The sequence below is a fragment of the Hevea brasiliensis genome, chromosome 9 (genome assembly GCF_030052815.1).
Source record: "Hevea brasiliensis isolate MT/VB/25A 57/8 chromosome 9, ASM3005281v1, whole genome shotgun sequence".
Taxonomy (NCBI): domain Eukaryota; kingdom Viridiplantae; phylum Streptophyta; class Magnoliopsida; order Malpighiales; family Euphorbiaceae; genus Hevea; species Hevea brasiliensis.
Window position 1 is genome coordinate 63,255,650 of NC_079501.1, and position 27,510 is coordinate 63,283,159.

A 27,510-nucleotide genomic window follows, 5' to 3' on the forward strand; every position below is an offset into this window, starting at 1 on the left:
AAAAATATAATTTTTTTAATAATAATTTCAACAATAATATTAAATAATTTATTTGTAATTGTAGAGAGAATAGACAAAATAAGGATCAACATATTATATTAGAAGAAAGTATGAACTTTGGAATAAAGAGATTCCCGCATGGAAGCTGTGTGGCTGGGAATAAATGAATTTATTTATTATTCTTTCTGTGTCATAATTTTTTTTTTATTTTATTTATCCTAAATTATAAATTTTTTCCTTTTTTAAGTATTATTTTTTTTAAATTACTAATTTACCCTCACTTAATGCACTGAAAAAGTAAAATTTATTAATTTTAAAAATAATTTAATAACATGAATTATTTAATTTTTAATATAATAATATAAGTAAAAGATATATTAAAAAAATTAAAAAAAATTATTATTTTAATTATATTAATTATATTTTTTAATTTATATAAAAATAAAAAAAAATTTACTTTTTGAAACAGAAGAAGTATTTATTTTTTTCTTTTCAGATAAAGAAAGCAACAGCAGAAAAAAAAATCAAATTTTGATCATTTAAAATGATATTTTTTTGTAAAGCGTGGATTTTAAGTTACATATAGTCGGTTAAGAATTTAGATTAAAAAAATTAAAAAGTATTTTTTAAAAAATATTACTATAAATATTATTTTAAAGTAAAAAATCAATTTAAAATTTCTATATTCAAAGTATATTATATTTAATTTTAAATTAATTTTTTAATATTTTCAATTAATATATGGAAAAAAAACTTTTCTCAAAATATCTAATGTTAAACATACTTCATAAGAAAAAAATTATTAGCTCTTCCCTCTACATTATAAATTATAAGCCAAAAAAAAAAAATAATTTTACGTCTTAGGAGAATAAGTATAATATTTTCATGATAATGTATGCATGAACAGTGTTTCATTTTATTTTGATGAAAGGATAATAATTTAAGAAATTTATAATTTGATCCTTAAATTTTATTTCATATAAATTTTAAAAATTAATTATTTAATTTTTAAATTTTATAATATATTATATTTTAATTTTTAAATTTTTAAAAATTTAATATTAAATTTTATTCTATATTATATTTTAATATATATAATTTTAAAATATAAAATAATTTAATTTTTTTATTAATGAATAAAATTATTATAAATATTAAAATTAAAAAAATTAAAAAATTTATTTTTTAATTTTTACAGATTAATGTATAATATTAAGTAAAATTTAAGCATCAAATTATAAATTTATATAATAATCTTTATACATGGAGTAGCAAAAAAGAAAACATGCCAAGGATTGTTGAATCAGCAAGAGAGTCCACGTGATATCGTGCATCCGCCGCACATAGAGAAAGAGAGAGAGAGAGAGAGATAGGTTATGTTTTCAAAAGGACAAGGAAGCACAGACTTCAGTTATGTGCGTGTAAATTACATACGGATAGAGATAGCTTCTGCGTAAGCTTCACAAAATATCATCATCATTATTATTATTATTATTATTTGTGAATGCTGCTGAGGTGAAGAGAGAGATATTGTTGCTTCAATTTGCTTGTGTTTAATTGTTATACTATCATTAGTAATTTTAACTTCATCGATTTCGATCAAAAGAAGGATTTAATTTCATGGATTCCAATTCCACCGTCGAGGAATCCGCCAACAAGATTGAGGATGAGGTCGCTAGAGTGGTTGAGCAGGCCAAAGACCTGCAGGATTCTGCGGCTTCTTTAATCTCAAGGTCTTCCAACGATGAACAGTCCCTCCGCCAGCGTGTTCTTTCCCTCGACTCTTCCATACGTCGCTGCCGCTCCCTCCTCGATTCTCTCCTCTCCCATAAGCTTCTCGATTCCAAGCTAGCTGATAAGGCAATTTCCTTTCCTCTTTTGCATAAATGGATCATCAATCTCCTTTCAATTTGGTATGTTTTATTCCCCAAAATTTTATTTTGTTTCTACGCCCCTGCAGCTCGAAGAGGATTTACATAGAGCTAGATGTATCATGGTTGATGGAGACGCCGCTGCTTTTCTTCCAACCAAAGCTCAGGGTTTCTATAATCCTAATTCTTCATTTCTATTCTTTTTCTTTTTTATTTTTACAAACCAATTCATAAATGACTCAATTCCTCTCTTTGATTGTGTATGCGCATTTTCTGAATCCAGGGGGTTTTCTCAAGATGTTTCTGGGACCTATAAATGTCCGAGCCTCTCGTAAAGATGTTCAATTGAAGGTCAAGGAGGAGTACAACAGTTACAGGGTAATCTCACCCCTTCCCTCTTCTCTTATAGTTGCTTAGCCAAGTTTTGGCATCAAATAGTTCATAGCGTGCTTTTTTTTTGGAGCAGGATAGAACGGCCCTTCTATTTCTACTTTTCCCATCAGTTCTACTAATCCTAAGATCTTGGGTCTGGAATGGATGCTTGCCGGCATTTCCTGTTCAACTCTACCAGGTAATTTCTTTTATTATTTTTCTTTGAGGATTATGTGGATTTCAATTCTCATGCAAGATTCATGTCCTTTTTAAATACAATTTGTCAGGCATGGCTATTGTTCCTCTATACCGGCTTGGCTTTGCGAGAAAACATTTTAAGAGCCAATGGAAGTGATATTCGTCCATGGTAATTTCTTGCTACCTTCTACTGCTGTTGAATCTTATGGGCTGATTTCTGAAAATACTGTTGTTCAAAGTGTTGTTGAGACCTACTCATGACCATATGAATAGTTGTTTCCTTAACGTCCTGATGAACCTCTTTTAAGATGACTTTGAAGTTCACTATGCTGGACTCATTAAAACTACAAGGGAACTAGTAATTGATGAAAATTACTTAGTTTCCTTACCTTGAAGACATGCATTTAGATCACCCATAGGCAAACTGCTTGCTGGATGATTGGAACTACAGACTGCTACTAACTCCTAGCTCACAAGAATATCTAGTTTGGTTTGTTTCTAAATGAAGTGCTTTGGAGTAGTGACCTTTATTATCTTACTGGCTTCCTATTTGTGGACCTGGTGTGGTGATCAATGCTTGCTCATTCCTCAGTCTGAAACTTCTGATAGCTGCTTGATTTGCCAGTTACTGAAGTCGATCTTTAATTTAGTTTATTTCACATGTCTGAATTGCTCAGTTACCATGTCCTCCAAAGAAACACCTAGTATCATTTGTTGCCACTTGGTCATCCTTTGATTTGAATTGTACATTTGCTTTGTTGGCAACTCTGATGTATTTATAGAGCCATTAGGTGGTCAAATCCTTCTCTATTTGCAACATTTCAACTATGTAGCACACAAAAGGAAACGCCGACATGGGAAAATGCGGAAACGAACACAGGGAAATGACATTTTTAAAAAATATAGAAAATGGAAACGTAGAGGAATATATATATATATATATATATATATATATATATATATATATATATATATATACTCAACCATAAATTTTATTTTTAACCAATTTTAATGAAAAATAAAGTAGGATTTTAATAATTTTAACATTTAATCCCTAAATAGAGAGTAAATATAAACTAGGTTAAAAATTAACCTAATAATCTTTTAACTTAGCCCAGAGTTCCAAACCAAACAAACTGATCTGTGATCTAACCCACGTTTAAAGCCCAGCCCAACCCAGCCCACTGTCTTCATTAATTTAAAAATATTCACAATTTTTATTTTAGCAATCTGTCCCTATTGCCTCTTCCCATTCAATTTGTTTCTACATTTGTTTTTAGTGTTTTGGTCATTTGTTGTCTGGGGATTGTTGCTTGTTGGTGGTGATGCTTTTTGAGGATTCTATCTTGCACGCTTGTGGGTTGTTCTTCGTGTTCTTCCTTTGGTAGTGGTACTTCTTCTTCTCTGGTCAATTTTTATTATTTTTTTTTAAAGAAACGCATTTCCACGTTTCAAAATTTATGGACACAGGCCTGAAACGATTCTTTGCCGTATCCCACTGTTTCTGTGTTGGAAACGTTTCCAAAAAGGGGAAACTCCATCTGTAGCCGTTTCCATGCTTCACAGAATTTCAATAATTGGAGGATAATCATATAGTTAGAGACTTTATGTGCATTAGCTGACAGTTTGAGATGTCTGCAACTGAAGTATGAATTAATTTATCTTGACTGTGAATGACTTATAAGGTTTTTGCTACCACTTTTGGGCATTGTGAATCAATTTAAATGTCAAAGGTTGTAAAATGGGTGTTTATGGTTTTTGAGCATTGCACTGGCTCTGCAATGGTGTATTATGTATAAAATAATTGCCAGTTTGTGTATGTGAAATCCTTTCATAGGCCTTCCAATTATCAACAAGCCAAAAAAGAAAATTTGCATTAACTGATTTTACTTTGGATTTGGGAAAATAACTAAAAGTCCATCTTTGTTGGCATACATCTGCAAAAACCCATGGACTGATAGAGTTAAGAGCAAAAAAAAAAAAAAAAAAAAGAAGAACAGAAAACAAGAGAGCAGAATAGAAAAGGGAAACACAGAGATTTAAAGGCCACTAATGGCCAAGTTCCATTCAACAATAAAAATAGCAATATTCCAGGAATACTAGCTCAAGCTAGCCCCAGCAAGAATTGCTGATACAATAAACATAAATTTTTCATATCCTCTTTTCCTGGATAAATGGCTATTTATATACAAGAATATTGCCTTGCTTAATTCAGCATCATATGCTTGGTGTGATCTGCAAAGTGTGCTAACGGAAACTTCTCCAAATCATTCACTGACAACTGTCCCATACTAGAATCTTCTATTCCTCCATTCTGATTTGCTACAGCCAGCCCTTTCTTCCATTTCTTTCTATAATACACCCGTAAAGGCCTTGAACTTTGGCCCAAGAAAGCTGAATCCATGTTTGGGCTGCTAACATTACTTTCCCCTTGAACAACAGCCTTGTCATCAAGGCTTAAAGAAGGAAACTGATTAATTGCATCAATATAATTCATCCAAGTAGCTTCTTCTACTGAATACCCTTTCCACTTGATTAAAAGTTGAGGAACTTGATCTCCATTAACATCAACAATTCGCTTCTGTAATATTTCTTCTGGTTCAACAAAGTGTTCCTCCACCTTGAATGCCTTAGGCGACTCTTGAAGAACCTTATGATTTCCCAAAGCCCTTTTTAATTGTGATACATGAAATACAGGATGGATCTTAACTCCTTTCGGTAGCTGTAATTTATAAGCTACATTCCCAATCTTTTGCACAATGGTAAAAGGAACATAATATCGAGCAGCAAGCTTGGAATAAACGATTTCCTGAAGAGTGGACTGGCAGTGTGGCCTGAGCTTGAGAAAAACAGAATCACCAACAACAAAATTGACATCTTTGCGGTGTTTATTAGCTGCTTTAACCATTCGTTGTTGTGCCCTTGACAAATTATACTTTAATTGTTGAAGAAGCTCATCTCGTGTGGCCAATTCTTTTGCTACAGCCTCCACTTTGGTCTCTCTAGGTAAGAACTGTTGTAAAGTAGGGGGTGGTCTGCCATAAACCACTTCAAAAGGAGTTAAACCAGCAGCTGTATGATAGCTTGAATTGTACTAATATTCTGCCCGTGGAAGCCATCTACTCCATTGCTTGGGTTGCTTAGAAGCAAAACGCCTTAAATAAGTTTCTAATCCTCTATTCAAAACCTCTGCCTGCTCATCAGACTCAAGATGATAAGCATTACTCATTTTCAGCTGAGTTCCTTGCAATTTAAATAATTCAGACCAGAAATTGCTTAGAAACAAAGGATCTGGATCACTTAAAATTGATCGAGGCATTCCATGAAGGTGTATAATCTCCTTAGCAACCAGCTCAGCTACTGTTTTAATCTGTGTAAGGATGGTGCAGCCCAAGAAAATGTCCATATTTTGATAAACGATCAACCACAAGAATGGCATCAACACCATTAGATTGAGGAAGTCCTGTGATGAAATCCAAAGAAATATCCTCCCAAACACGATCCGGAATAGGAGGTGGCTGCAATAACCTAGCAGGAGAAGTAGTCTCATATTTGTGTTTTTGGCAAATAAGACGCTTTGCTACAAAACACTGAACTGATTTCATCATTCCTTGCCAATAGAGATTAGATGCCACCCTCTTGTAAGTTTTGAAGGCACCGGAATGACCCCCTAAAGGGGAAGAGTGAAATTCTTGTAATAATTTCTTGATCTAAGGGGAAGATGCTGATATTACCAACCTGCCTTTATAAAACAATCTCCCTTGAATGAGAGAATAATGGACATGGGACTCAGGATTATATTGAAGATCCTGAATAATTTTTTGAAGCGTCAGATCACTTGCCACTTCCCGTTCAATTTGGTGCCAATCCATCCATTGGGGAATGCTTGTAACTGTTAACGTTATATCCTCATCCCTTCGAGATAAAGCATCTCTTGCGGAATTAGAAGAGCCTGGTTTGTATAAAATCTGAAAATCATAACCAAGCAACTTTGCTCCCCAAAATTGTTGGGTAGGAGCAGAAATGTGTTGTTGAAGTAAATGCCGAATACTGCTCTGGTCAGTATGAACTATGAATTTTTGCCCAATTAAGGACGCCAATGTTTAATCGCGAGGACAAGAGCTATCATTTCACGCTCATAAGCAGATTTTGAAAGAGATTGTGGAGATAATGCCTTACTGAAAGAAGCAATTGGCTTCTTTTCTTGCATCAAGACCGCTCCTACTCCTGTACTTGAGGCATCACACTCAACAATAAATGTTTTAGAAAAATCTGGTGCTGCCAAAATTGGGGAATGTACCAAGGCTTGTTTGAGGTGATCAAAGGCCTGCTGAGCTTGTGGATTCCAAAGTAATTTCCCATTATGTTCTTGTTTTAATAATTGAGTGAGAGGTTATGCTAGAAGACCATATCCTTTTATGAATCTGTGATAGTACCTAGTCAACCCGAGAAATCCCCTTACTGCCTTTAGCAGCTTAGGTTGGGGCCAGTTAACAACACTCGAAAACTTGGAAGGATCCATAGCAACCCATTGAGCTGAAACTATATGAGCCAGATATTCCACCATATTCCTGCCAAGAGAGCTCTTTTTCTGGTTCACCCGAAATTGATTCTGCTTTAGTAAAGTCAACACCACTCTTAACATGCTGCAGATGTTCATTCCATGTCTTGCTGTAGATTAGTATGTCGTCAAAGAATACAAGCACAAAACGACGAACATATGATCGGAACAAGTCGTTCATGGTCGCTTGAAAAGTCACAGGAGCATTCATTAAACCAAATGGCATTACCACAAACTCATAGTGATCCGAATGGGTTCGGAAAGCTGTCTTCGGAATATCTGCTTCAGATACTCGTATCTGAAAATTCCCTGACTTCAGATCGAGTTTAGAGAAATATTTGGCTCCTGTAAGCTCATCTAGCATTTCATTAATCACTGGAATTGGGTATTTATCTAGAATGGTAGCCTTGTTTAGAGCTTTGTAGTCGACGCAAAATCTCCAGCTTTCGTCTTTTTTCCTAACCAATAAGACAGGAGTTGAAAAAGGGCTGGAACTCGGTCAAATTATACCTGCAGCAAGCATGTCTGTCACCATTTTCTTGATTTCATCTTTTTGGAATTGCCCATATCAGTATGGTCTTACATTAACAGCAGTAGTTCCTTCTATTAAAGGAATGACATGATCAGTAGGGCGAGAAGGAGGAAGGTTTGTAATGTCTCCAGACACCTCATTGAACTCACGGACTAAATTATTCAAGTCGCCTTGCTGCGATTGCGTGATTTTTGCTTCAAACTCTCTCTAACTGTCTAATTCATTTAATTCCCAAGGCAACACCCCAAAATCAATATCTGTCAATTTCTGACGTTGCAAAATTGTTACCATTGCTTTAGTGAGAGAAGGGTTGCCACAAAGAGTAATCAGCTGTCCATGCTGTTGAAATGACACTTGTCGGGTTGCCCAATTATGTTGAACTTCACCCAATGTTTTTAGCCACGAAATTCCCAAAATTATATTAACTCCACCCAACGGAAACTCAGAAATCGGAAATGACTTCAATTTGCCCTAAATCAATTTTAACACGTACTCCCTCGGATTTTGTCCTGTGACCATCACCAAAAAGAACATCAAATACAGGCGTTACATCCATAATTAAATTCAATTGAGAAACTACTTTACCAGAGATGAAATTGTGGCTTGCTCCACTGTTAATCATAATGATGACTGGTGAACCCTTAATTGTCCTAGGTAATTTCGTAGTCTGATGAGAAGAAAAACCTCCCACATAATGAAATGGCAACTACATGCGAGAAAAAAGGGCTTCATCGGTTATCTTTAGAGTAGTGGAATTAGCCTCCACAGCCGCAAACTCGCCTTCCTGTTGGTGATTGGCTACTTCATCTTCGCCTACAATTAGAGCTCTTAAAGTTTTATTTGGGCACTCATACATGGGATGGAAGGGTTGCTGACAACTATAACACAACCCCTTTGCCCGTAATTCCAGATATTCTTGATGTGTATACTGTCTTGTCCCCTTGGGTCTATTGGCAATTTGAGATCATGAAGCAGCTGGGGTTATAGGGTTAGAAGTATGTTGTAGGAATTTTGGTGGGTCAGGAGGTGCTTTGTCTATAGGTTTTGGGGCTTGTAACTCAGGAAATTTGGGCTTATGAAATTGGGTTATGGGTCTAGCCATTGGGGAATAAGATTTTGGAGAATTTATTTGGTCTAAATTGGGCCAAAGCCCTTGATTTTGCACTCCGCGAGAGTTTCCTCCTCCTACAACCTTCTATGGAGGTTTTGCAATAATACATACTAGTTCTCTAATTCAATCTCTCTAGCTAATTGCATGATATGAGAAATGTCTACAGAATCAGGGGAACGAATTCTTACTCGTATATCATCGCGCAATCCTCTCAAGAAGAATCCCATTTATTGCTGGTCATTGAGACCCTCCACTTGGGCTGCTAGCTCAACAAATTCATTAAGAGATGATTCTCCTTAATTTCAATTAATCTGTACATGGGTATATATATACAATTGATTCCTATAATTGTGTTCTACTAATTAGGAAGAAATCCTAAATAGGAATACAGAATACAGAATATACAGAGAAATAATATAGTGATTGACTTTCAATAACACTCCCTCTCAAGTTGGAGTATAGATGTTAATCATGCCCAACTTGTTACAAATGTAGTCAATCCTAGCTCCATTCAGAGCTTTTGTGAAAATATCTCCTAACCGCTCTCTAGTTTTGATGTGTCCTGTTGAGATGATCTGTTGTTGAATATTTTCACGAATAAAGTGACAATCAATCTCAATATGTTTGGTCCGCTCATGAAACACCGGATTAGAAGCAATATGGAGAGCAGCTCGATTATCACACCACAATTTTGCAGGCAGGGAAGTCTTCAAACATGTCTCATCTAATAATTGAAGTATCCACATTACCTCACATACTGATTGTGCCATAGCTCTGTATTCGGATTCAGTACTAGATCGAGAAACTACACTCTGCTTCTTGCTTCTCTAAGATACCAAATTTCCTCCAACAAAAATGCAATATCCAGTAGTTGATCTCCTGTCAACCTTAGATCCAGCCCAGTTGGCATCTGAAAAACATTCAACATTCAACATTCAAATGCCCATGATTACCATATAGCAAACCTCTTCCTGGAGCGCCCTTCAGATAACACAAGATTTGTTCCAAGGCTTCCTAATGAGTAGCAATTGGGGAAGACATAAACTGACTTACCATACTAACAGCATAAGCAATGTCAGGATGAGTGACTGTAAGGTAGTTCAATTTTCCTACCAATCTCCTGTATCTCTCTGGATCTCCAAACAACTCACTATCCCCTGCTAACAGTTGTAAAGTTGGAGTCATTGGTGCATTACAAGGCTTAGCACCTAATTTTCCTGTCTCTGTCAATAGATCGAGGACATATTTTCTTTGAGACAAGAAAATACCCTTCTTACTTCTCATAACTTCGATACCCAAGAAATACTTTAACAATCCCAAGTCTTTGGTCTGAAACTGGGTTTGGAGGAAGGTTTTAAGAGATGAAATACCTGCAGAATCACTCCCAGTGATGACAATGTCATCCACATAGACTACCAGGAGAATTAGACTAGCCTCAGATTGCCTATAAAATACTGAGTGATCACACTTACTCTTTTGCATACCAAATTCCTGTACTGCTTCACTGAATCTCTCAAACCATGCCCTAGGGCTTTGTTTCAAGCCATAAAGAGACTTTCGAAGCCTACAAACTTTACCCAACTCCCCCTGAGCAACAAACCCAGGTGGTTACTCCATATACACCTCCTCCTGAAGATCACCATGAAGGAAAGCATTCTTGATATCCAATTGATGCAGGGGCCAACCATATGTAGCTGCTAAAGAGATGAACAAGCGAATAGAAATAAGTTTAGTTGCAAGAGAAAAAGTGTCAGAGTAATGAACCTCATATGTCTGAGCATATCCTTTTGTTACAAGGCGTGCTTTTAACCTAGCCACAGAACCATCAGGATTTACCTTTATTGTAAATATCCATTTGCAACCAATAGCTTTCTTACTAGTGGGCAAAGGCAACAGTTCCCATGTACTATTAGCATTTAAAGCCTCCATTTCCTCTTTCATAGCATCACACCAGCCAGGATGAGACAGTGCCTCACCAACAGTATTAGGGATAGGAACAGAGTCTAAAGAAGTAACAAAACACCGAGAACAAGAAGACAATTGATTATAAGAAACAAAAGAAAAGATAGGGTAAGTACATGAACGTTTACCTTTACGAAGAGCAATGGGTAAGTCTAGATCAGAATCATGATCAGTATGAGGTACAGGATCTCCCAACGAAGTAGCTGGTGGAGGATCTGAGTCAGGAATCTCCAGTCTCCTGGAATAAACATGAACAACGGGAGGTCGAGTAGGTCTAGAGACAGAAGGAACAGGCTGTGGGAGAGGACTAGACATTGGTTGGACAGTATATATTAAGAGATCATCCTCCTCCCACTGACTCTCATACACAGATGATTGAGGAAAAAATGGAGTGGACTCAAAAAATGTGACATCTACAGAAACAAGATAACGATTAAGAGTAGGAGAGAAACAACGGTATCCTTTTTGAAGCCGGGAGTACCCAAGGAAGACACATTTGAGAGATTTTGGATCCAATTTAGTAACCTGTGGACGAACATCACGCACAAAACAAATACAACAAAAAATACGGGGTTCAATAAGGAACAAAGATTTTGTAGGAAATAAAGCAGTATAATGAATATCCCCATTAAGGGCAGAAGACGGCATACGATTGATCAAAAAACATGCCGTAGAAACTGCATCCGCCTAAAAGTATTTAGGAACTTTCATCTGAAAAAGAAGAGCACGAGTTACCTCAAGAAGATGCCGATTTTTTCTTTCGGCCAAACCATTTTGGGATGGGGTATCCACACAGGAAGACTGATGAAAAATGTCATTTTGTGTCATATAAGACTGAAATTGTGCTGAAAAGTATTCTTTGGCATTGTCTCTTTTTAATATGCGCACAGAAATATTAAATTGAGTTTTGATTTCATTACAAAAGGCACAAAAGATAGAAAATAACTCAGAAAGATTCTTTATTAAATATAACCAGGTAACACGAGAGTAATCATCAACAAAAGTAACAAAATAACGAAATCCAATTTTAGAAGTAATAGAACAAGGACCCCAAACATTAGAATGAACTAACTCAAAAGGGGATGAAGCCCGTTTATTGACTCTAGACACAGAAGGCAAACGATGATGTTTTGCAAACTGACATGACTTACATTCTAATACTGATAGAGACTGAAATTGAGGACACAGCTTCTTCATGGTAGACAAAGAAGGATGACCCAATCTACAATGAGCTTCAAGAGGTGTTAAGGTACTGGAGCAAACAAGCGATCGCGGTACATGATTTTCCAGAATATAGAGATCACCTGACTCGCGTCCTCTACCAATAATCTGCTTCGTCGTAAGATCCTGAAACAAACACTGGTCAGGAAAAAAGGAAACGGAATAATTTACGGTACGAGTAAATTTACTAACAGAAAGTAGATTAAAAGAGAATTTTGGTAGACACAAAATAGAAGACAAAAAAATTGACGAAGTCGGGTTCGCAGTTCCAGAACCCATGACACAAGAAGTAGAATAATCAGCTAAAGTAACAGTAGAGGAAGTGAGATTAGACTGAAAAGCAGATAAAAGACTAAAATTACCTGTCATGTGATCTGTCGCACCAGAATCAATAACCCATTTGGATGAGGAAGACACAAGGCATATAGTTGATTTACCTGACTCAGCGATCGCAGTGACAGGGGAACTGATAGGCTTTAGAGATGCCTGATACTGGAAAAATTGTGCAAAATCCTCTGCAGATACCAAAACAGTTTTCTTAGAGGAAGATACTGTAGAATTCTCTGCTGCCATATTTGCCATCTGTGATCGCTAATTTTTCCTCTGAAGTTGCGGACAATTATATTTTGTATGGCCAGGCTCATGGCAATAATAACAAATGACTCATCTTGAGTCCTGATTAGAACTAGCCTCTCCATTACACTGATTACTTCTGTTGCCTGTATTTCCTCCTCTACTTCCTCTTTTATTACCCTGTTGTCCATTTGGATTACGGCTAATAAGAACACTACTGGCAGGCTGTGAAGATTGGGTACTCTCTGTACGAAGGACCTGTGTGAACTTTTCATGCAAAGAGGAAATCTTAGAACTGGAGAGAATATGAGATTTAGCAGTCTCATACTCTGAAGGAAGGCCTGCAAGAAAACTCATAACAGCCAGTTGCTCCCGTTGGGCCTGCTGAACTTTCACATCAGGATTAAAAGGCAACAACACATTAAGTTCCTCATATACCCGTTTAAAATCCATAAAATAAGCCGTGAGAGACTTGTCCTCTTTCTCAGCACGGTAGAATGCCTTACAAACATTATAAATACGGGAGATATTTCCTTTACTAGAGTACAGAAAATCTAAGTAATCCATCAATTCTTTAACAAATTCATAGTGATTAATTAAATTAATTACCTCACTGTGAATCGAGTTCCGAAACTGCAAAAACAACCGAGCATCCTCCCTTAGCCAAGTTAGTCGTATATTATCAGTGGGTGGATCTTTAGTAAGGTGATCATCCTTATCAATGCTACGCAAATAGACCCTAACGGTCTTACTCCACTCTAGGTAATTCGAACCATTAAGTTTGTGTTCCACAATCTTAGTCATCACCGGAATCACATCAGAAATAACATTCTTATTGTCTGCCATTTGTTGAGACAAAGAAAACTAATCGAAACGCTAATCCAAAGTGCTTACAGCAGCAAAATAACCCAAAATCACAAATTAAGCAAATACCGAAATAGAATCTGAGAGCCAAACCTCAGAAGTCCTTTAATGGTGTACTGGATCAGGCAACAGCACACAGTGGTGGAATGAGGGGGTTGAGGCGACGCCGGCGATGTTGAAACGGCCGGTCGGCGGCCAAGGTATCTCCTGAGCTGGGTGGTGAGAACAAATAGTCACCCTAGATTGATGACCTGCTCTGATACCATGTAGAAAGAGATGATTCTCCTTAATTTCAATTAATTTGTACATGGGTATATATATACAATTGATTCCTATAATTGTGTTCTACTAATTAGGAAGAAATCCTAAATAAGAAATCCTAAATAGGAATACAGAATACAGAATATACAGAGAAATAATATAGTGATTGACTTTCCATAACAAAAATCATCTACAGATTCTTCTTGAAGTAAGGTAGATAGGCGTTCAAACATATTAGTCCTCATATCTCCCCCATACCGATGCATTAATTCATCTGTGAGTTGAACCCATGTGAGATTAGGATTGCGCAAACGCTACCACCGCATCCAGTGCAAAGCATGTTCTTCCATACAAACCATGGCTAAGGGAACCTTCATCTCCTCCTTGGTAGAATTGATAGTGAAATACTGTTCCACTCTCAGGAGCCAACCAGTTGGATCGGTGCCATCAAAGTCTGGGAGTTCTACCTTTTTCATTGCCATGGAATTATCTTCAACTGTAGGTATAACAGGTGGAGGCACCACTGTTGGGGTGGTAGATTTGTTACTTGAACAATCTCCTTCCACTACCGTTGTCTTAGTATAGGGATTGATAAGTAAGGACTCCAACCTTGTAAAATGTTGCTCTTTCTCTAACTGGAAATTGGCCATGCGCTTCTCCTGCTCCACTTTCATGACGGCTAAAACTTCCCCCATGCTAGTCGTGCTCTTCTCTATCTCTTCAACTCTTCCCTCCATTGTTTTGGTCATGTGTTTGAGATTCGGCGAGTCAGACCAAATGTTAGAGTTAGGAGCAAAAATCCAAAAAAAGAATAGAAAGCAATGGAGTAGAATAGAAAAGGGAAACATAGAGATTGAAAGGCCACTAATGGCCAAGTTCCATTCAATAATAAAAATAGCAATATTCTAGGAATACAATCCTTAACTAGCTCAAGCTAGCCCCAGCAAGAATTGTTGATACAATAAATATAAATTTTTCATATCCTCTTTTCTTGGATAAAGGGTTATTTATATACAAGAATATTGCCTTGCTCAATTCAGCATCATATGCTTGGTGTGATCCGCAAAGTGTGCTAACGAAAACTTCTCCAAATCATTCATTGACAACTGTCCCATGCTAGAATCTTCTATTCCTCCATTCTGATTTGCTGCAGCCAGCCCTTTTTTTTCATTTCTTTCTATAATACAGCCGTAAAGGCCTTGAACTTTGGCCCAAGAAAGCTGAATCCATGTTTGGGCTGCTAACATGGACACATACAAACACATTGACCAAATCTCTCACATTACAATCAAAGGAAACACAAAATTATTTTAATTAATTGTTGACATAATATGGTGAGGGAAAATGAATTTGGGATTTTCCCTTTTTTTAGTGTTTACTTTGTTGTGTATTTTTCTGTTTAAGAGTTTTATTTTTGTACCTGGAAAAGAGTAGGATATTATTGTTGTTGTTTCTATTATTGATGATGTTATTTTTAGTAATTTATCAAAATTTAGGCAAATGGCTCATTTTGACCTTTTAACTAATAGACAATAGTTATAGTAGTCCCTGACAAAAATTTATAGTTAAACCAACCTCTTAACTTCTAATTTTGGCCAAATAAGTGCAAAATTAACGTCTTTTAACTAATGGTGTTAGAAAAAATTAGTGAAGTAGATTTTTAATGAATAAAAAAAGGCAAAAGGCCTAAATTGACGACTCAGTTTTTATGCAATAATCAGATAAATCCTTAAATTTTAATTGTAGTCAATTAAGACCTTCAAATTTTAGTTAGGGTTAAGTAGATTTGATGAACCTTGCCTTCAATGATGATGAGTAGGTCTAGAATAGAGAACCAAATATTTTATTTTGTTGTTTGGATTTTTTGAGTTTCTCTAGAGCTGTGTCTAGTGATTGAAGAAAAGTTGGTATTTTCATTTTGGATGGTAGTTTGGATTTTATGGAGGAGAGATTGGCCAAATGGATGACAGTACAAATATGGTTTAGAGCTGCAAAGTTTTTGTTTTGTAAGTGAATGGGAAAGAAATCATTGCTATATGAAAATGAAAGAGTTAAAGACGCTTTTTTCTTCTTCGTGACTGCTAGAATGTGTTTAGTAGAAAGTTAAAAAATCAAGAGTTTAATGTTATCTTGGTAAGTTTTAACTTTTAAAGAGGATAATTATTAACCTAGTCCTTCCAAGATTTAACATTTAACCCCTCAAGAGGCTATAAATATTAATGAGATGAAAAATTAACTTAGTCTCTTTAAGTATCTAAATAACATTAATGAAAGATTAAAAGTTGCAAGGGTAATAATTATCATTTGTTAACCTTGTGCCAAATGTCCCTTAGGATTTGTCTCTAGTTATTTGTAAAAGAGAAAGGATGGAGTTTCAATCAGGAAGGGAATGAACGAGGGAGAGGTGGCTGGTTCTTGATCAATAAAGAGGAAGATGGAAAAAAGAAAGAGCGATATTTTGTTCTTTTTTGTTAATGATAAAAAAATTTTCAATTTGGCCTAAATTAAATTGTGAAGGGTTCAATTAACTTCCAATAAAAAGCAATGGCCTATTTAATTATTATACTAATATAAAGGGTTAATTTGGACATTTTGTAATTAAAATAGATCGTGTTTCATCGTGTGAGAGCATGTGATTGAGTTCAATTGAGCTAAAATTGAAATATAAAAGGTCTATTGAACCCAATTGAAATTTGAGGGGTTTGTTTTTACTGTACATTTTTGTTAGGGGCTAGTATGACCATTGACTATTAGTTAAAGGGCCAAAATAGGCCATTTGCTCAATATTTATTTGAAAGTTTGCGTTTCTAGGAGATGTTAATAATTACTTAGGTAGGATTTATTTGTTTATTATTTTATGATGATCTGTTATTTATTTTATGATTGTAGTATTCTATGCTAATGATTTAGGCCCCGTTTGGGTTTGCGGTTGAGAGGCTAACAAAGTGCCTTTTGAAAAAGCATTATTTTATATTTTGTCGAAAAAAGTAGTTTGAAAAAACATGTCAAATTTAATTTTAAACTAATGTATAATAATCTCTAACTAATTTAAAGAGGTACTTTTCTTAATAGTAATTCCGACAACAATTTCAAACTGAGCCTTAGAGTGTTGATGAATTGAATGTGCAGCTTATTGCTTGATTTTCCTGCAAAGTCTCTTTTTGGTTTCTTTCTTTCTTCTTTTTGCCCCTATCCCTTATTTTTCATTTTGTCCTCTTTCTTATTCTAATTTGGAAGGGATAAAGACATTTTGATTGCTAAACGTTTTAAAGCTTTTTAGGTTTCTATTTGAGAGCTTAGACTTTTTGGTACTTCTGGTCATTCAAAAGTGCAAAGGCACTTGATTACAAATTTTTCTTCATTCATACACATGTTTGGGCACTCAAATGGTTATTATCCCATACTAGATATGAGTAATGAAACTTGTGATAAGCTCAATATAGTATTCTAGTGACATTTTACATGTTATACGAGCTTGTGGTTTCCATAAGATCATATCAAATTAGAGGATGAGTGGGCTAATTTTTCAAAACTACTGAGAACAGTTTTTCTTGCTGTTTAGCTCCTTGCAAGATCTGAAGACCTTGAGCATTTCATGGCTGTTATGTCACATTCCTTTTTTAAGAGTATATCTTGATAACTATAGCTGTTATGTCATTGTCCTTGTCTAAATTTATTCTTTGAGATTTATTAGTGGTTACAACAGTGTATTATCCTGTTGGATAGAAAAGTGTACTGGTAACAATAATGTCTTATCCTGTTGGACAGAAAATATTGGAAATAATCATATTAACAGAAGGATTTGAGATTTCATTTTGTCTCAATACGAGTGGTGTGGATAACAAATGCATGATGAGATCAAAGACACTTGGTATTGACATTTTGTGAACATGTCTGATAATATTTTCAAAATTTGCGGATTTGTACAATGTTAATTTGTACATTCCCAAGGTCTTAAAAGGAGAAAGTGATTTAGCTATTTCCAAGCTCATGGGTTGGAAGTTCGTAAAGTGTTGATGATTCATCTTTGAGTAATGCAACAGGAATTTGTGAGTTTGTGGTTTCTTTTCCTCTCTTGCTTTCTCTCTGCAATACAGTTTGCTGTCTTGGCTGTTCTTTGCCTGATGTAACCATATAGCACTTGCATTAATAACCAATTTTTTATTTCTAGTCTAAAAACTTTTCATTTTACATTATCTTGTATTACTGTTGCTTTCATTTTTGGTTACAAGATCACAATTTTGGTCAAAAACATGATTCTGAGTTTTGGAATCTCCTTTCTTCTTCTCATAAATATTTATATGTATTTAATGCAGAAAAATGTTGAAGGAGAGCCACATTTTGTCATTTAAGGGTTTCTTGATCATGGAACTCTTTTTAGTGGTGGCCACTAGTATCAGTTCAAGGTTCAGGGGGACCAGAACTGCAGGGTCTCCGTCGGTTCCAATTCTGGTTTTGATCAAATCTAACGGCTAAATTCTTTTAAAAATTTTTCAAATATTTTTTTAAAAGAAAAAAAAAATCTGGTTTTGGCCTAGAGTCGAACCTGACTACCAGGACCAGTTCTGCTCAGTCTGGTATCAGTTCCAGGTTGGACCAGCCCGGTTCCGAACCAGATCGTGCACGGGCCTAGCTCTCTTCTTGTTTTCTCTTTTTGTTTTTCATTTTTTTTTATTTGCTTTTAAGAATATATCACTGTAAAAGGTACCATTGTTAGATGCAATTGAGTTATTATCACTTTAATCATAAATGTCTCTGGTGCAAGTCTGTTCTTTTGTGGGGCTGGGTTACCATCAGGGTTTTTGACCTTTTGAAGTTTGAACGACTTGAATATGATATTTTTCATAAAGTACAGGCGTGCCAAATAGTTTGGTTACTTTATTTATATTATTTCTCTACTTGGAAAAAGTAATACTTCAGCAAAGATGCCTGATTTGCTTTTGCAGGTGGATATACCATCATTACTGTGCTATGATTATGGCCCTTGTTAGTCTCACATGGGAGATTAAGGGACAACCAAATTGTGCCCAGAAGCAGGTTACTATTTTTCCAGTCTGCTAATTGCATTTACTGTTGATATGATCAAGAAATGCTTAAACAATATGCAGAGAGGGGTGCAACTTTTCTTGCAATGGGCAATAATGCAAGGTGTTTCAATGCTTCTACAGAACAGATATCAACGCCAAAGACTTTATACTCGTATTGCCTTGGGGAAGGTAGCAATTTGGATTATTTTTGTACACTGCAAACCTTATGCATGCCCTTTTCATTGGATGTTTTTATGCTTTGATTTATTAACACACCCACCACACCCACCACCCCACCCACCCTCTACCCCCACCCCCTCTTTCTTTTTTTTTTCATAAATCTACTATGATTGGTATAAAAGAAGATTATGTGGTAGTTGGATATGCTGAATATGGATTGCTTCAATCGCAATATGCTAACAGGATATGCCTCATTTAGTCTTTACTTTATTCTTATTTTAGGCCAAGAGAATGGATGTTGTTTGGGGTGAAACAGCTGGAGTGGAAGGCCAATTATGGCTTTTGTGCCCTATTCTCTTCATTTTACAGGTGATTCAATCTGCCTCTTCAAAAAATAAAAAAATCTACATCTTACTTCTGGTAAGATTTATAGATGGAACAGGTGCCCTATTGTTTGCTTCATTAGATTGAGCCTAGATATTAGCCATGAATGAAGATTCATTCAAATGACACTTTTTGCACCGTCATTAGTCATAATTTTTATGACATGCCAGAGTCTGAATAATGAAAGAATTAAAATTTTAATCTGATGTCTTAAAAATGAGATTATATTATTGAATTAATATGAAATTTTGGTTGAAAAGCTTGTTTATTTTGTCCACTTGTTTTGTGGAAATTATTCTTACATTTTCTTTGTATGGTTTTCAAAGAAAATTTGTTAATAGAAAATATTTTATTTGTGGAAGGGGTAAACTGCACCATTTTGAAGGAAAATTTCTATTTTCAAATGTCAAAGTCATTTTGTGGGTTCCTTACAAACTCGCGAAAAGAAAAAAAAAACTCACAATACAACCTCATTTCGCAGCCAGTAGTACTTTGACCACTGCAGATGCTTGCTGTTGGCTGCCACATACTGCCAGTGACCTCCACAATTATTTATTTATTTATTTTTTTTTTTTGTGATCTTCTCTTCTAGTCAAATAAATTAAAATTCAAGTGGAAAAACAAGGGGTCTAAAATACTTTCTCATGCTCTTCTTTTTGAAAGAAAATACCCTTCTTTCCATTCTCCAAAGTCCAAAGAGCAGAAATTTTTTTTTTTTGGCTGATTTTCAATTTTACAACCAAACTGTAGAAAATAAAATATTCTTTGAGAAAATGTTATCAAAATAATATTTTCCGTGGGCATTGTTTTACAGAAAACAAATGCTGACTAATTGATATTCCTTTGTATTGAAATGGAGCTCAATGAAAAGGTGCCCAGCATGAATAGTTTAAGGGGCTGATTCTTTTCTGGTTTAAATCATCATGGCCTGAGTTTTTTTTTTTTTTTTTTTTCTGCATGCTTCCGTACTTTTTTCTAGGGTTTTGAGGCATATGTTGGACTCCTGTTGCTCAGGACTGCATTCGTAAGGGTTGTATCTGAGTGGCAGGTAATGCACTCCAATATCTCTGTCCTATTTCTGAAGTATGTTCTCCACTGTTGGTTGATTGAATTATAGGCATTCAGTTTAATAATCACAACTGCTTTTGTCAGGTAATATTCTGTGGGATCCTTCTGGTTTTTATGGCAGCTGGAAATTTCCTCAACACTGTTCAGACACTTGTGGCAAAATCGAGGTTTAAGGCAAAAATGAAAAGAAGTAAGAGCAAGCAAGAATTGGATTGACGCAATTTCAATCTGTTAGGATTACTCTTCCTGTTGCTATAGGGGCATAATTTTGGAATTTGTACCTGGTACCGGACGTGTTTTGCTGAAGTTGAAGCAACAGAAAAATTGTATCATCTGATAACTCTTCCTATCTTCATTATTCTGACTCTGACCATGCTCTTGGTAAAGAAAAGAGTTGGATGCAAATGGTAGAAGGAATGCTTGTTATTTGTCCTTTGTTTTTTTGCTCTAATATGATTGAAGCATAGATTGAGGGAGTAATCATAATTTGGCATTATGTTTAACAAAATTGTTTTTCAACCATAAGATGACTTTGCAGGCATCCGTGTCATCTGCAAAACGTTTTTTGCTTTTTCTAAAACTTTCAACAATATTTTTCAGCATGCTTGCTGCTTTATTGTGTACCTGAATGAGTTCGTAAATGTTATTTTTGTCATTTCTTGGTATGTTTCAGCCCCAAGAATAAGTCTTTTTTGATGGAATGGTTTTTAATTTTCCCTATTTTTGGGTGTTAGAAGTTTGAGCTTCCTCATTTTTTTTTCTTTCCTTTCTAAACCTTGCAGCCTTAGTTTACTGTATTCTTGAGTGTTTGGACGAGTGCTTTTTTTTTTCGTTTTTAAACCTTAGAAATATATAATTTTTACTTTAAAAATTTAAATTTGTTTTACTAGTTATTGACCGGTTAGAACTGATTAATTGGTTAGAGTAGTGAACCAGTTTAGAATATGCATCTTATTCTTCATTTACCTGTTATTATTTGAATTATCATTATCATCCTGCTGCATGGAAATTGGAAAAGACGCATTGGTGAGTGAGGAGAAAATTTGAATATAAAGAACCTTGATCTGTGTTGGTTAAGTCATGCTTTTCCTGGAAAAAATATTCGAGAAAATTTTAGTTGCTTGAGAAAATGTAATAATTTCGAGTCAGATTCTCAGTCGAAACCGTCTATCTTGAGGGAAGCGATCTGCCAGATGTTATCTTTTCTCGCTCTTTATTTACAAAATAATTTTTTTTTAAAACTACTTTCGGAATAAATTAAGGGGGTGTTTGGTTTAGTGATAGACACCTAAACAGTAAATTATGGTGTTTTTAAAAATACGATAGCTGATGGGTAATCGATATGATACCCATCATATTTTTAGAGTTGTTTTCATCAGTGATAAATTGATCTAGTTTTATTTTTTATTTTGATCATATTATTTTTTTTTATTTAACTTGAAAATTAATATTATTAATATTTTTATTTTTTTATTTATAATTTTAATATTTTAATTACTGTATTTCAACTTTGTTAAAATATTTTTTATTAATAACATAAAATATAAAATAGTTATTTATATCCAAAAATTTAAAATTAATTATAAAATTTTCTATTAACAATAATAATTATTTTATTATATTATCTATATTTTTAAAATTATTTAATTATCTTTAAAAAATAATTATTTTTTTATTTCAATAATAAAATAAATGATATAATATAAAAGATTAATAATTATATATTTATTTAAATAATATAATATATTAATTTAATAATTATATATTTAATTTAATAATAAAATAAATAATATAATGTAATAAATTTATAATTTTATATTTATTTAAATAATAGAATAAATTATATGATATATATTCTTATTAGTCATTTCACATATTAACAGCAACAGCTAAATATAATTTATCAAACACTTAATATAAAGCATACCTATCATCGATATCGCTATCACTATTAGTATTCAACAGTTAATCCAAACAGGCCCTAACTTTACCGTCTGGTGTTTGACTATAGTCCTATTGCAGTTTTTTTAGAATTTTTTCTAAATATCATTCTAGTCTAAGTATGAATATCACATGCTCAAATAAAAAAAATAATTAATTTACTTCATAAAAATTTGTTTGAATGATAATATTTTAGTCCTTTCGTTAGTTATTTGCATGTAAAAAATTGTCATTATATTTCAATTACAACTTTTTATTTTGTTCGCTTCTTATTAATAATCTGTTTTAAAGAATTAATTTGATTTTTGTTTTCTTCTCTTTTGATAACAGACTATATGAAGTATTTAAACTTTAGGACTTAGTTTATAAATGTACCTACAATACCTGCAGGTGCTAATTTGCTTTCTTCTCTAATTATATATGGAATAAGCAAAATTAATATAAAACAATAAGAATTAGCTCATGATTTGAATTGTTATACAAAGTTTAATAAATTAAACTAATTAAAAGGGGTTGATTTCACTAGCATCTCGGAAATTTGACCATTGTGCTGGAAATATGTTACTGTTTGAATTTCTATGTCAGAAAGAGATGGGATGATTGGAAGGACTTATAAATTCATTACTTTAAAATTTTGAGTTAGAAGTGATGTCAAATCTATGAATGTATTCTTTCATAAGACTCATCAAGAAAGATCCCATGCGTTTTGGGCTTCTCAAATCTCTAATAAATTGTATCAAAATCGATGGTTTGAGAAAATGAATATAAAATGGTGGTTGGTGATTCCTACGGTGCCTTTATACATGGATGGAAAAGTAGAGCATTAAAGCAATTTTTTTGGAGAAAAATAGACCAATAGACCAATGGAATAGATACACTTGGTAAACATGATAGCTTTAGCGTGGCTCCTAATGGTGCATGCTCAAGTGGGTTTGAATGAGTTATTAGGCTCTTGGTGACACCGTAATACTAGAGTTAAGAGAAAGGCTTTCATTCGAGGGGAAGCAGGCCTAGTAATCCTAATGTAACGACCCAGCCCAGCCCAGTCAGTATTGTCCGCTTTGGCCCGTGGGCCTCACGGATTTGTCCCTTGGGAGGTTTCGCTCCCACATATATGGCCCAGATTCCCTTCTCCCATTTCCGATGTGGGACGGGCGGCACCTGCAGGCGTTACGTATCGCCGTCCCCACAGTCCGTTACACCTAATGTGGAAGAGACTCACACTTGAAGGGGATATTGTTAGGAATATATAAATGTTAGAATTCTCACATTGTAAAAAGATGGAATGAATAAAAGATATAATTATAAATGACTCATAGACCCATTGTCTTAAGATTTTGGGTTAGGTGTGTCAAACTCATAAGTGTGAGTGAAAGGCATAAGCGGAAAAAAGCTCATAGACTCATTGCCTTAAAGGTTTTAGGTTGAATATGGTATCAAGCCCATGATTGATGTTCGTTTACAAGGTATATCAAGAAGGATTTCCTCAGGTGCTTTGCTCTCCTCAAAAATCAAGTAATAGTAATGTCTTCGAATTTCAATTAACTTAGATTTCGTGCATAGTAAAATCACTCTTACTTGAAAGTGACAATTTTCTAGTCGCACATCAAAATTATCACTAAATGACTAAAAAAAAATTAATTAAAAACAATAAGTGAAAACCCAAAAGAGATGTCATTGTGCATCAAATCACACAGTATCACAATAATAAAATTCAAAGACGTTATAAGGATTAAAGTTTAGGAATGGTGAGTAAAATTAATTCTTAATTAAAAATGAAACTAATTACATGTTTACACTCAACACATCAGTTAAAGAGTACAAAATCCAAAATTTGAAAGAGATGGTGTGATTCTATGTGATCCATAACTTTCTACTTCAAGTAGTCTACAACAATAAGAAAAAAGCAAAGGTCATTTAAGGGTAGCTTGGAAGGACCACTTCGATGCTTAAATTAGAATTAAGGTTTATATAGTAAGAAAAATGAATAAAAAGAAGAGGATTAGTGAATGTGGGTTTTGGGACTTACTTTGGTTGAAGAAAACGTACTTGTCTCTTAAGTATGATTCTTATATAATAGATTGGAGTGGGACACACTTGAAAAGTTATAGTGATAAGTTGTCCAAAATCTATGGTAAGGTTGCTAACTGGTAATGAGATTAATATGGTCTAAAGGTTGTCCCTTTTAATAGATGTTTAAGACGAAAAGGAGGAATCTTGTCTCTAAGCATTTAATGAGGAATCTTACAAATGCAACCAATATACCCACCTCATTTGTCATATAACCAACTTGCCCATCTTGGTTGTAGTGCAACTATGTAAAATAATTCTTAATAGATCATAGTAAATCATAAAAATAATGTGAGTCATAAATATAAAATTTAACTATTGCTCTAATAATGGATCTTGACCAAATAAATTTTTACAGATCTAGAAAGCATACCTGATGCGGAGTTTGATTGAGCCATGGTAATAATTGAGGGAGAGCCATTGATTCAATAAACTGATTTCTTCCTCTTGGCCCTTCTTGATTCACATACAAAACTTTAGTAATGGAATACTTTATTGAGATGATCTTAATATCTCTGACTTTATGAAAGAGAATATGTGTAACCTTATGAGTAGAGAGAGGACCTTAATATCCAAGATTTAATTTGGTAGGTTCATCAAGTAATCCTCATACAATTAGAACTATGATTTGTTTTAATTAAAGTAAATTTAATTAATATTGGGCCATATTAAAAGAATTAATTTTGGCCAATTTAGTTATTTTTTAAAGTCACGGGCAAAATCTTACATTCTCGTACTTAGCATGATAATCAACTGATATAAATTTTAATAGTACAAGCATTAGGCGTTCGTTAAATAAACAAATCCTTTTCTTAATCTACTTCATAATTACCTTGCTATAAAAAATTACTAAGTGTGGGTTATAGTAGTTGTATATTGTTTGATCACATACTCCCTTCTATATACCACAATACTAGCAACTTACTATAGTAGGTTCATAATAGATATATGTATATCACATCATGGTCCACAATAATGTCTTCAAAGTTTTTTTTTTTTCTGTCATCATTCACTCAAAGTATTATGTTGTCATGACCCAACCTATGGGCCAGACCGGCACTAGGACATGGGCTAGCCTAAAGCCCCAAAGACCCGTAGTAAGCCTAACTATTCCTTAATCAAATCCTAAGGCCCATATTGAGCCCAATTTCAAGAAATCAACCGAATAGAGTTTTGCCATAACATGGACCATCCAACGTGGAATTTTTGACTTACCCGACCTATAAACACAATATATATAACAATTTGGGGAGCTCAGCTCACCCTCCACACACTCATAATAATACTAATTCAAATGGAAGCTCAGCTCCCTCATTCAACCCAATGATCATCCATGCATACTCATATATCATGCTTACAATTCCAGTTAATTCATATATAACAAATCCAAATGAATACATCACTAATAATAATAATACATGCGGAGTTCTAGAACAGAATAAAATATAATTAAATGCTGATAGTAGACCTACGAAGAAGAGAGCAGGTTAAACTCAATAAAGGACTTCCTGTATCCTGGAAAAATAGGTGAACATGAGTGAGCGTTCGACTCAGAGAGTAAAATACCAATTTTAAGTACAATTTCTATAGTTATCTAAAACTAATGCATCCTAAAGAGTGGAATGCAACATCTTCATAGTTTTTATACAAATCACATCGTAAACAACAAAAAGGGTAATTTGGAGCACTCACACACCCATATAATATTCAACCAGTACATATATGAGAGCTGATCCCCTATATAGCTCTCTTAATCTAATCTCTGCCAGTGAGTACATCTCAAGTCGAATTTTCGCTTAATAGACCAAATGCGGGAGCCAGCGAGATCATCTCGAGCTGTGCCTACCCCGATTTATCCATAAAAGGATCAGGTCTCAGCGAGTCAAGCTCCAGCCGCGTCTACCCGTCCTGTCCATGTCCAATATCACACACCACACGCACGCCAACACACGTACACTGCTCCAAATTATCACAAAACAACATTTATAGCATTTTATAAGATAAAGATGCAATATAAAACGTGCCTAGTATTTAATTACATATATATATATATTTATAAGTGATGCATGGGCATGTCTGAACATATAATAATATTGAAATTATAATTAAAATCAATATTTTACTCACAGACGTAAACTGAGGTCACTGTGGTGGCTGGGCAGAGGAGGAAGGCTGTCCCAGCTCACCTGACAATTATATTATAATTATTTAATATAATTGACTCAATACAAGCTTAAAAAGAATCAAAGACACCCTAAGTTGTGCCGAAAATCCGATAGAGTTCTCCCTATATCTAAGACTTACCCAACCTGCAAAAGGGCTCAAAAATACACTTATATATCTACAAGTCATACAACCATATCTCAATCACATCGCATGGCCCCTCCTAGGCCCATCCAAACAGTTAACTACCACAATTTTGAAAAATTATAATTTAGTCCCTATAACTAACCCTTTTTGCAAAAAATACCAAAATGAGCTCTAAAAATTTTAAAATTTTGCCTTGCGATCCTTAGCAATATTACTAAGCTAATACAAAATGAATTATAATTTTTTAACTAACCACAAATATTTTATGAAATTTTATTCTAAACCCAGCACTATAAAATTGAAAAAATTCGGAGTTCAGGTTTACCTATGCCAATTCTAATGCTTGGAACTTGTCCGGGGTGTCTGAAAATGGTGAGGTAGCCTATAACTTTGACCTGGTTTCGAAGTGATTCTGACAGCTTATCTGCTCAACCCGAAATTATAGATCCGACCGACGATTGAATTGCTATGAAATGAAAGTAGGTATGCAAAGCACACAATACTAGGGTTTAGACTAAAATAGTTATATTTACATATAAAATAATTATTTGAAAATTAGGGGTGCTACATTCTCCCCCCCCCTCCCCTTACAGAAAATTTGTCCTCGAATTTTATACAAGATAGAATAAAGAATTACAATATTACACAGTGGACAAGTACGGGTAATTATTGCGCATGTCCTGCTCTGACTCCCTAGTACACTCTTTTACCGATTGGCTCTTCCACAAAATCTTAACCATAGGGAGCTATTTTGACCATAGCTACCTCATCTGAAAGTCCACTATGGCTATTGGCTACTCCTCGAAGGTTAGGTTTTCCTTCAACTTAACTATATCGGGTTGTAACACATGGGAAGGATCAGATATGTACTTTCTAAGCATGGAAATGTGGAACACTGGGTGGACGTGAGAAAGGCTTGGTGGTAACTCCAAATGGTCAGCAACTGTTCCAACTTTATCAATGACCTCAAAAGGTCCTATGTATCTAGGTGGCAGCTTGCCTTC

General features: G+C 34.6%; 1 protein-coding gene across 3 annotated transcripts; it reads left to right on the forward strand.

Annotated features, from left to right (window-relative positions):
* Nucleotides 1–1,285: 1,285 nt before the first annotated feature.
* Nucleotides 1,286–20,665, forward strand: LOC110663296 (uncharacterized). 3 transcript variants are annotated; one of them, XM_021822554.2, is made up of 11 exons: nt 1,286–1,453; nt 1,607–1,860; nt 1,961–2,039; nt 2,155–2,249; nt 2,338–2,442; nt 2,531–2,610; nt 18,473–18,563; nt 18,635–18,742; nt 19,016–19,102; nt 20,097–20,165; nt 20,270–20,665. In XM_021822554.2, exons 2-11 carry the CDS (start codon nt 1,621–1,623, stop codon nt 20,399–20,401), a joined length of 1,086 nt encoding a protein of 361 aa, XP_021678246.1. In that variant the 5' UTR covers nt 1,286–1,453; nt 1,607–1,620; the 3' UTR covers nt 20,402–20,665. The 3 variants fall into 3 exon arrangements, with proteins under 3 accessions (XP_021678246.1, XP_021678247.1, XP_021678245.1); XM_021822555.2 differs by having other exon boundaries at nt 1,296–1,860; nt 18,695–18,742; XM_021822553.2 differs by having other exon boundaries at nt 1,298–1,860.
* The last annotated feature ends 6,845 nt before the right edge of the window (nt 20,666–27,510 follow it).